The sequence below is a fragment of the Vipera ursinii genome (assembly GCF_947247035.1).
Source record: "Vipera ursinii genome assembly, chromosome: 4".
NCBI classification, from domain to species: Eukaryota; Metazoa; Chordata; class Lepidosauria; order Squamata; family Viperidae; genus Vipera; species Vipera ursinii.
In genome coordinates, this window is record NC_139514.1 from 4,343,998 (window position 1) to 4,355,647 (window position 11,650).

The following is an 11,650-nucleotide window of genomic DNA, read 5'->3' on the forward strand; positions in this document are numbered from 1 at the left end:
TATTCTACTCTAGTCTAGTCTAGTCTATTCTCATCACCATCACCATCTATTGCAGGGGTCTTCAAACTTGGCCCTTTTATGACTTGTGGACTTCAACTCCCAGAATTCCTCAGCCAGACATGCTGGCTGAGGAATTCTGGGAGTTGAAGTCCACAAGTCATAAAAGGGCCAAGTTTGAAGACCCCTGATCTATTCTATTCTATTCTATTCTATTCTATTCTATTCTATTCTATTCTATTCTATTCTATTCTATTCTATTCTATTCTATTCTATTCTATTCTATTCTATTCCATTCCATTCCATTCCATTCCATTCCATTCCATTCTATTCTATTCTATTCTATTCTATTCTATTCTATTCTATTCCATTCTATTCATTTTTTCCCTCCCTACCTCTCTTCCTTCCTTCCTTTGTCCCTTTCCCCTTTTTTCCATCCTTCCTCCATTCCTCCCTGTCAATCTTTTCCTTCCTTCCTTCGTTCCTTCCTCTGTCCCTCCCTCCCTTTTCTGTTCCTTCGCTCTCTCCCCGTCATCCCGCTGCTGAACACAGAATCCTCACAATATTGCCTTATGTCTAAGTAAATTCACCCATGTTGTATGGGTGTAGTATCCTTGTTACCCTTCTCTACTACCCGTTCCTATTTCATTTTCATTTCATTTTATTAAATTTATATGCCGCCCTTCTCCCTAAGGACTCAGGGCGGCTCACAACAATAAAAATTAAAAAAACATAGAATAAAAAATTTAAAAGAGAATTAAACAATAAATACAATTTAACCCAGTAAAAAGCCTAATTAAAAATTGTAGTCAGTCCAGGCCCACTTGTTGAAACAACTACGTCTTCAGGTCACGGCCGAAGGACCAAAGGGAAGGGGCCATCTGCAGCTCCAGAGGCAGTTCGTTCCAGAGGGTCGGCGCGCCCACAGAGAAGGCTCTCCCCCTGGGGGTCGCCAGCCGGCACTGCCTGGCCGACGGAACTCTGAGGAGGCCGACTCTGTGGGAGCGAACCGGGCGATGGGAGGTTGACATTGGCAGCAGGTGGTCTCGCAAGTACCCCGGGCCTAAGCCATGTAGGGCTTTAAAGGTTATTACCAGCACCTTGAATCGCACCCGGAGGGCAACCGGAAGCCAATGCAGCTCGCGCAGGAGTGGTGTAACATGGGAGTACTCTTCCGGGTACTCTTCAAGGGCAGCCCCATGTAAAGAGCATTGCAGTAATCCAGGCGAGGAGGGCGTGGGTAACCGTGCATAGGTCATCTCGGTCCAAAAAGGGGCGCAACTGGCGCACTAGGCGCACTATTGACTATTATTACTCTGTTGCTTTGCACGTACACTGCGAGCTTCTGCACCGGAGACAAATTCCTTGTGTGTCTAATCCCACTTGGCCAATAAAATATTCCATTCTGACGTAATACAAGATTTCATTAAAAAAAAACAACTCCTGATTTTTGACTGTGTTGGGCTGCTGGGCTACTTCCGAGGCAGACACATCACCGAATAAAGGTAGTTCTCAACTTACGCTTCACTTAGTGACTGTCTGAAGTTACAACGGCACTGAAAAAAGTGCTGCTCACACTTACCACCTTACGTGTGTGACCTGTCACGTGAATTACATTTGAACACTTGACGCTTGGCAACTGACTCACATTTATGATGGCTGCAGTGTCCCAGAGGCCACGCGATCCCCTTTTGTGACCTTCTGACAAGCAAAGTCATAAAAGGGCCAAGTTTGAAGACCCCTGTTTTAAACGAGCGAGATAAAAATTATCAGGAACCAATAATTAAGATAGAAAAGGAGGGGGGGAAGCAAAGAATGAAAAAGGTTACAAAGTCAAAAGTGCAGAACTAAGCAGAAATATACCAAAAAAAATTCCAACTTTTTTCCCACAACACGTAAATATCAGCTTCCAGGAACCTCTTAATCTAAATTGACAACATAGCTTTCATTTTTGTTTTCTATCCTATCTAATCATCGAATGCATATTTTGTAATTTCATTTTTTCCCCTGCTTCACGCAGAAAGTCCCAAAGGGGATTCCAATCGGCATTAAAATGAATCTTTTCTCTAATCCAGGGGTGGCTCATCTATATAGCCCCTTTACCAACGGTGGACTTCAACTCCCAGAATTCCGGAGCCAGAATTTCCCGGCTGGCTCAGGAATTCTGGGAGTTGAAGTCCACAAGTCTAAAGAGGCCATATTGATCACCCTGAATAAAACCAAAGCTGCCAATTTTTGCCATCTCTGCCGGTTCCATTGACTCCACCATCCTTTCTTCCATTGTGGGTCGTGTGAAATGTTTTCACTGTTATGCCCATAAAAGTCTCACGACTGTTATCCTAATTAAAGACAAATCTGCGTGAGGTTTTATTTTTTCCCAACGATTTGTCCGTTGACCCAAAAGGAATATATCTCTGGGTTTCCATGGAAGATTCGCTTGTCTCTTGTGGCTTCGATGTTTTCAGATCCTTGTCGCCGGTGCCAAAGTTTGTGGGTTTTGGTGCCTCATATGAAAGAGAGATGCTTGTCTTCCGGCACGTTGTACTTCAATTTATGGTCCTCAAAGAGCTTGCAAAGCTCCTCCAAGTATCTCTTATGCAGCTCATCAACTTCGTCTTGGCTGGGATTGTGCTTCTTCCTCACCTGAATGGGTTTTCCCACTGGAGGGACCAAACAGGATTTAATTTAATGTAATTTAATTTAATTTATTCTGTTCTGTTCTGTTTTGACCTGTTCTGTTCTGTTCTATTCTATTATTTCTATTCTATTCTTTATTTTATTATTCTATTCTATTCTACTCTATTCTTTATTTTATTTGACAACCTTTTTATTTTATTTTATTACTTCATTTTGTTATTTTATTTTATTTAAACTTGTGTTCCACCCATTTCACCAAAAGCAACTATAGGCAATGTACAGACATTGTTTCAAATGCACTACAGATAGTCCTTGACTTACAACAGTTCGTTTAGTGACCGTTCAAAGTTACAACGGCACTGAAAAAAGTGACTTATGACCACTTTTCACACTTACGACCGTTGCAGCCTCCCCAGGGTCAAGTGGTCAAACTTCAGAGGATTGGCAACTGGCGTGTACCTACGACGGTTGCAGCGTCCTGGGGTCACATGTAATCCCCTTTTGCGACCTTGTGACACGCAAAGTCAAGAGGGAAGCCAGATCCACTTAACAACCGTTTGATTTAACTTAGCAATTGCAGCGATCCACTTAAAGAGCGTGATAAGAAATGTTATAAAATGGGACATCGCTCATTTCACAAATGTCCCAGCAACAGAAAAGTCGGGCACAACTGTCATAAATTGAGGACTTTCTTTTCTTCTTTTTTTTTCTTTTTCTTTAAATATTTTACTAATTTTCCAATTTTACGTTTGAATATTTAAAAAGCAACCTGGTGACTGGGCTAATAAGTAGTTCAATAGCAAAATCTTAGTGCAAATCTCAGGTTACAACATCAGATATTTCCTCTGTTTTTCCCCTTAACATTTACTGTCTCGTATTCGAGTTAGCACATTACTAATTATATCAACTCAATTAAAAACATCATTAGTACATTTATCAACATTTTTAGCTTATCTTAATTACATTCAATCGTCATAAACAATCCCTATCCTGTTATTAATTTTTACTCAATTTTTAATTTCTCATCTATATTCCAATTTAACCTTTAATGTTTATAAGTCGAGGACTTCGTGTAATGTCGCCTTAGCAGATCCGGTTGTGTTTCCTCTCTCGCCTACCTGGGAAGGCTAATAAGAGGAAACCTCAAACAATCCTCAAAGAAGGAAGACGCATCCAGCAAATCCCTCCTCGTTTTACTTGCCTCTCATTTCTGGATGCCATGGGAGAAACACGGACTTACCCACAGTGAAGATCGGCTTCCGGTATGGAATCAACCCAAAGGTGTACTGGAAGATCCCTCTGGCATGGAAGAGAGGCAGCGAGATTCCCATGATCTTCTGCAAACCGTCTTGTGTCCACCTCAGCCAGGATCCTTTGGGGTTTTTGACCTGATCATACAGCTCGTTCTCTCCGAAAGAGAAGACGGGGACAAGCGGAGTGCTGGGAACGGAGCGGAAGCAGAAGGAGAGACGGAACCAAACCGGTTGAGATAACTGAGGAAGGCTGGGTGGCTGCAAATAATGGATCCCAGCCCTCTTTCTCAACTTTTGCATGTTTAAGGGAAACAGGCTAATACTTCGTGTGATCTTTGGTGGGATTCAAATCTGTGACCAACCGGTTCTCTGCATGGATGCCGCTTCCAGACATCCATTCTGGGCCTGGGCAACAAAGAATTAGCTACTGGTTCTGCCGAAGTGGTGTGAACCGGCTGAATTCCACCACTCTATCTGTCTATCGTCTGTCTGTCTATCTATCTGTGTGTCTGTCTATCACATTTATCTATCTATCTACCTATCTTATCTACCATATCTATCTATCTATCTGTCTGTCTATCTATCTATCTATCTATCTATCTATCTATCTATCATCTATCTATCTATCTATCTATCTATCTATCTATCTATCTATCTATCTAGTGGTGGGATTCAAATCTGTGAACCACCGGTTGGTTCTCTCTGTGGATGCCGCTTCCGGAAGTCCATTCTGGGCCTGGGCAACAAAATATTAGCTATCGGTTCTGCCGAAGTGGTGCAAACCGGCTGAATCCCACCACTGCATGTGATGTACATTGTACAAGAAGTTCAGGACCCCCCAGAAGCTTCTCCTACTCACCCATTCTCTATGGCCAGCCGAACGAAGCCCTTGCGGTTCTCTAACAAGAGGGTGTAAGCTCCAGGACGGGCATCTAGGGCTTCTTGTGCCCCTCCCACGGCTATGATTACGACATTCCCACCTTCCTTCTTCCTCAAGACGTAGGAAGCAGATTCCCTGTCCGAAGGAATTAAACCTGGGTGAAGCAAAGCAGGAAAAAGAAGAACATTAAAGCCCTGTCCAACACACACACACACACACACACACACACACACTAAATAGCCTTAACAGAGAATAACAGAGCTGGAAGGGACCTTGGAGGTCTTCTAATCCAGCCCCCTGCTCAAGCGGGAAACCCTACTATTTCAGTCTCAAGATGTTGAGACTTTGGAAAAAGTGCAGAGAAGAGCAACTAAGACGATTGAAGGCCTGGAGGTTAAAGCGTATGAAGTATTGTGTAGTGGGTTTTAGACCGCATGGAATGACGCCAGACCGATGAGTACAGCATAGCAGCTCTTTATTGATGGTAGAACTATACTGAGGATTTGGGGTTACCTGAGTCCTTATATATACCTGGCCAGGTATCCACCTGGCCAATCCATTTGAACCTGGTATTCCCACCGAGAAATAGCCCAATCCGCATTAGTCCGGGTACAGCACCACCTGGTGGTATAAGTAGCACTGTTGCTATGTTGTCCCCCAAAACCATACACAACATGAAGAACGGTTGCAGAATTTAGGTTTGGCTAGTTTAAGGAAAAGAAGAAATAAGAGAGACATGATAGCAGAGCTCCAGCATCAGAGGGGCTGCCACAAAGAAGAAGAGGGAGTCAAGCTATTCTCCAAAGCGCCTAAAGGCAGGACAAACTAATCAAGGAGAGAAGCAACCTGGAATTAAGGAGAAACTTCCTAACAGTGAGAACAATCAACCAATGGAACTACCTGCCTCCAGAAATTGTGGGTGCTCCATCACTGGAGGTTTTTAAGAATGGACTGAACATCCATTTGTCTGAAATGATACAGAGTCTCCTGCTTGAGCAGGGGGCTGGACTAGAAGACCTCCAAGGTCCCTTCCAGCTCTATTATTATTATTATTCTGATTGATTGATTCATTTTGCTCTTCCAAAAGTTTCCCAATGAATCAGAAACACCTTTAAAGTCGGCTTACCTATACTCATCAAGTAATCCCGGAAAACAGGGATGCGTAAAAAAATATTCAATGTCATCCCGTGAGGCTTCAGGCCTGGGAACTGCTTGGAAAAACCGGTGGCTTCGGTGCAGAAAGTAAAGGCGCCAGTCCCCAATATGCCGTGAGGGTGAAAGCCGAAGATGTAGTTCTTGGATGGATCCAAATCTGCCGTCTTCACTAGCTGGAAGACCAAAGACATTTAGGATACTTGTTCCATTTCTTATTTATTTATTTTATTTATATCCAGCCTTAATTACTTCCCCTCTTTTTTTTTATTAGTAGGATGATGATGAGGATAAGGATTCTGTTGCTTTGCATGTGTTTCCTCACCAGAGACAAATGCCTTGTGTCTAATCACACTTGGCCGAATAAAGGATTCAGTTCAATCCGATCCAATCCAATTCCATTATTTTGGGCAAAAAAATATCCACATATACAGCCCACTTTCCTCCTTCTATTTTCCCCACAACAACAACCCTGTAAGGTAGGTTGGGCTGAGAGAGAGAGAGAGAAAAAGAAAGAGGGAGAGAGAGAGAGAAAGAAAGAGGGAGAGAGAGAGAGAGAGGGAGAAAGAGAGGGAGAGAAAGAGAGAGAGAAAGAAAGCGAGAAAGAGAAAGAAAGAGGGAGAGAAAGAGAAAGGAGAGAGACAAAGAGAGAGAGAGAGAGAGAGAGAGAGAGAGAGAGAGAGAGAGAGAGAAAGAGAGATGCCCAAAGTCACCCAGCCAGCTTTCTCCCCAGAGAAAGAAATATTTTGGGGACTATTAAAAAGGCAGAATATTTTATTTCCCCAAAGGAATAATGGAGAAAATCTTAGGCAGAAACAATTCCCCCAGAAGTCTCTCTGCCCCAAAGCAGAAACCAGCTCTGTAGAAATGCAGGTTTGATAATCCTTTCAGAAAGACTGGAGCCAGGAAGCTTGGAGCTGATGGATTAGAAAAAGACCCCTAGAACCAGCAACCCCTCACCCCAAAATCCAACACAGGACATAGCCGTCAGCCACAACCCCAGGGAAGCAGGATATGACCTTCAGGACATAATATTAACCCGCCACCGTCAGGATATCAAAATGGCACACTGGACCTCAGGTCAAAGTTCATGCCACAGGAAGAAGAACGAGTCCAAACACAAAAGCCCAAGAAGGTATAAAAACCCACCACTCCCAACAAGTGGTCAGCTGCCCCAGAGCCATATACTGTTGTGGTTCTGCTCTTCAATAAACAAGTACCTTCTGTCAGCCTCCATTTTATTTTTTCCTGGCTTGGACTGGACCCTGATGAAGATTTTTCTTTCAACAATGCCTAAGCAGGACTAGAACTCAGCATCTCCTGGTGATTGGCCCAAAGTACCCAGCCAGCTTTCATGCCCAAGGCGGGACTAGAACTCCTGATCTCCTGCTTTCTAGCCTGATGCCTTAATCACTAGAGTCTAGACCAAACTGGCTCTTTTATGCTGTCTCAGCTCTGCTTTGTAAGAAAGAGGTTGAAAGGATGGGTTATACTGGGTTGGATTGTATGGCCTCTAAGGTCCCTTCTGACTCTTTCATTCTATGAGGCTAAGATGACCCTTCGCCTTGTTTCTCAAAGCACAGCTGCCTTTTCCCCCCCTGCCACACTCATTGATCTGAGCACATTATTTATTTTATAAATAACCTAGTTTTTTCCCCCTCCTGAACTTCCAGGCTCCTTCTGCTCACTGAATTTAATTGATCATCAGGCGCATCAAGCAGATCCCAGCTGTTTACTAGCCACAGCGCAATGAACACTGTGTAAAGTGCTCACTTTTTTTCAGGCCCGTTGTAACCTCAAGCGGTCACTAAATGAACGGTTGTAAGTCAAGGACTCCTTGTATCAATCTCCCGTCATCTCCTTGACAGCCTCTTTCTCCACCCCATTATGCAGCTGGAGGCTGTGCTGCCTCTTCTCCGCTTGTCCCCTACGCAGCATCTCTTTGTCCCAGTCTCCCAAGGTCTTTCTCCCGTGCCATTATACTCCTTCTCACTAGGGGGACACGTACCGTGATCGGGAAATAGTCTTTCATGTATCGCCAGACGACGCTGTTCCGTATCCACTGGGAGCGCCGCCCCCCTTTTCTTGGGGTGTCCCAGTCGAATGCCCACCAGGCAGCATAGAGGGTGCTGATCAGCCAGAAGCGCGTGAAGAGGAGGAGGATGAAGACGGCAACAGAGCACGGACCTGGAGGAAAAGAAGGGAGAACTGTTAGGGGTCTTTCACATTAACACGTTTGGTTCCCTAATCGGGAATAACAGAATAACAGAGCTGGAAGGGACCTTGAAGGTCTTCTAGTCCAGCCCCCTGCTCCAGCAGGAAACCCTACTCCATGTCAGACAAGCAACTGTCCAGTCTCTTCTTAAAAGCCTCCAGTGATGGATGTCCTGCAACTTCTGGAGGGAAGCCGTTCCACTGGTTAATTGTTCTCACTATCAGGAAATTTCTCCTTAGTTCGAGGTTGCTTCTCTCTTTGTGCAATTTCCATCCGTTGCTTCTTGTCCTGCCTTCTGGTGCTTTGGAGAACAGCTTGACTCCCTCTTCTTTGGGGCAGCCCCTGAGATATTGGAAGATCGGCTATCCTGTCTCCCCTCGCCCTTCTCTTCATTAAACTGGACATCCCCAATTCCAGCAACCGCTCCCTATATGTTTTAGCCTCCAGTCCCCCGATCATCTTTGTTGCTCTTCTCTGCCCTCTTTCTAGAGTCTCAACATCTTTTTTACATCATGGTGACCAAAACTGGATGCCATATTCCAAGAGTGGCCTTACCAAGGCATTAAAAAGTGGTATTAACACTTCACGTAATTTTGATTCTATCCCTGTGTTAATGTACTGTAGGAAGGTGTTGGCCTTTTTGGCAGCTGCAACACATGGCTGGCTCATATTTAAGGGATGGTCCACTAAGACTCTGAGATCCGTTTTGCAGTTACTGCTGTTAAGCCAAGATTCACCTAGTCTGTAACTGAAGTGTGGAAAGGTGGTTTTTTAAGATATTGGACAGTTATGCAATCCTGTGTTGGTCTCTCCCAAACCTAGATCAAATGTTAGTGAACTACAAAGATTATTTGGAGGTGGGTGAAACTTTGAATGTAGTTGCTCGGGAATTCTGGGTGTTGAAATCCCCAAGTCATAAAAGAGCCAAGGTTGCCTACCCGTGGGTTAAATGCAGAGACTCAGACTCATTGGAAATCTCACACTGCGGTGAAAAAGGACATGCATTCAATTTCACATCTATTAAGATTGTCGGCCAAACGGGGAAAAACAGCCAGAGAAATTATTGAAGCCTGAGAAACGGGACCAATAGGCATGCTGATTTATTACTGCCTACCAGGTACTTAGGAGCCAAGGGCGTGGCAATTAACAACTTAATAGCTGGCCACAAACACCCTAATTAGCAACTAAAAGCAACACACAACCAGGCACCAAATAAATACAACCTGAAGAACAGATCAGTGTGCACACCTTCTGGATAGAATAGAATAGAGCTGGAAGGGACCTTGGAGGTCTTCTAGTCCAGCCCCCTGCTCAAGCAGGAGAACCAGGGGTGGGATTGTATCTCCAGTCTACAACACAGTCCTTTCAGCAGTTCCAAGAAGGCTCCACCCCCATTTGCACCACTCAGGTGACCCTGAGGACACAGATAAACCTCCAAGTGGCCTCAGCAATTCTCTAAAAGGATGCAAATGACCAGTGTTTACTGCAAAGAGTATAAATCCTTCCATTCCCCACCATCCAGTCAGAACCTGAGGAAGCTTCTCGGATGAGAAGTGAAACATGTTCAAAGGAAAAACAAGAAAGTCTTGTAGTTGCCTCTTGAAAAATCACCTTTGGGACAGTTATGACCTTTGAGGACAGACACGCAGATGCCAGATATTTGGGGACAAGAACCGCCCCCTTGATTTACGCTTCCCAACTGACTCCTGTTCGTTTTTTCAATGGAAAAACATTTCAGTGCTCTATTTCAAAATAAAAGCAGCATGGCTAGTTGATGTCCACAAGTCATGAAGGGGCCAAAGTTTCCTCCATGCTGGCTCAGGAATTCTGGGAGTTGAAGTCCACGAGTCAAAGAGCCAAGGTTGCCTACCTCTGTCCTACCCCATGAAAACCTTTTTTGCACGGACTTTCTCTTGGTAAATCAAATAAGTGCTGGTGGTGAGTAGAAATGCAGATTTTTTTCCCCCTGCCTCCCATGACGCAATTTAGAATACAGAATAACAGAGAGGTGGAAGGGACCTTGGAGGTCTTCTAGTCCAACCCCCTACTCAAGCAGGAGATGTTATACCATTCCAGATAAACACTGTCCAATCTCTCCTTAAAAACTTCAACGGAAGGACCCCCCACAATTTCCGGAGAAAAGTCACTCTGCTGATTCATTGTTCTCACTGTCAGGAAATTTCTCCTTCATCCCAGATTGTGTGTCTCCTTGATTAGCTTCAACCAGGATATGTTATAAAGGTAGTCCTCGACTTACGACCCTTATTGAACTCAAAATGAAGCGAGAGAGCTGTGAAGTGAATTTTGCCCTGTTTTACTCCTTTCTTGCCACAATTGAAACACTGTAGTTAAGGTAGACACACAGTTGGTCAGTGGATCTGGCTTTCCCCGTTGACTTTGTCAGAAGGTCACAAAAGGGGATCACCAGACACCCCCCCGGGGACACTGCGACCGTCATAAATATGAGTCGGTTGCCAAGTGTTTGCAATTTTGATCACCTGACCGAGGGACTGCTGTGACAGTTGTCAGCTTGAAAAAAACAGTTATAAGACACTTTTTTCCCAGCCCCGTTGCAATATCGGTCACTAAATGAATTGTAAGTCGAGGCCAACAAAAAAGAAAGTCAGATCCCTGCCTGAGGGAGCTTGCAAAACTGATCCCTCTCCATCTCAAGAATCTTATTTCTGCAAAATGTACACCTCGCTTTTGATGCACAATGCAGCCACCGGTGGAGATTTTTCTGGCAACCCCTTGAAACAGGGGTCCCCAACTCCCGAGTGTGTGGACCGGCATATGGCTGTGGCGTGCCAGCAACCGGTCCGCACAAACAAGCAAAGCCCCATCCGCGGGATGCTGGCAGCACACAAAACCACACACCCTCCGGTCCGCAGAAAAACCCCTCTCCATGGAACTGTTCCCTGGTGCCCAAAAGATTGGGGACCTCTGCCTTAAGACAGCCCCCACCTTCCTCCTGCCCCCCCCTTGGCAACCTCCATATCCTTAAAAAGGTCCCTTTAATTAGGAATAACATCTCTTTTTTTACCCATGCACAAAGCACAGAAGACCCATTGAAACATGGCAGCCGTCTGAAGCCGTCTCTCCCACGGGATTTGGCGAGGAGCGAATTCAATCTTCATCCTAGCAGCCAAGCCCATTCCACTGTCTTCGGACTGAAGACGCTGACCCAGTGTTGTGGCGCTGGTCGCGGGAGGAAGGGGCAAAGTCTGTGGCCTCTGCCTGTCCAGGAGGAACAGGGTGCTGGGTGCAATTACAGTAATTAATGTGGAAATCTGGAGGAAACCCGGCCCCTTTTTTGGCACACTGGACCGGTTAAGTGTGTAGGGCTGGGTCATAAATTCTTGTTTCTCTGTTGTGTCTCAGCCACCTCACCCAAAAGCAGCAGAAAAGTTCACGAGAACGTTTGGAAGGGACCCATCTTCCTTCTGGTACGCCTTCTCCTCTTCGCAAAGACGCCAACGGCACATTGGAAAGCACGCTGCACCCCTCTTCATGGAT

General features: G+C 45.0%; 1 protein-coding gene across 1 annotated transcript; it reads right to left on the minus strand.

Annotated features, from left to right (window-relative positions):
• Positions 1 to 2,438: 2,438 nt before the first annotated feature.
• On the minus strand, positions 2,439 to 11,359 carry LOC310639833 (2-acylglycerol O-acyltransferase 2-A-like). The gene is made up of 6 exons (XM_083361764.1): positions 11,178 to 11,359; positions 7,928 to 8,106; positions 5,894 to 6,095; positions 4,747 to 4,921; positions 3,875 to 4,074; positions 2,439 to 2,657 (listed from the first exon to the last, which is right to left on the minus strand). Exons 1-6 carry the CDS (start codon positions 11,287 to 11,289, stop codon positions 2,503 to 2,505), a joined length of 1,023 nt encoding a protein of 340 aa, XP_083217890.1. The 5' UTR covers positions 11,290 to 11,359; the 3' UTR covers positions 2,439 to 2,502.
• Positions 11,360 to 11,650: the final 291 nt, after the last annotated feature.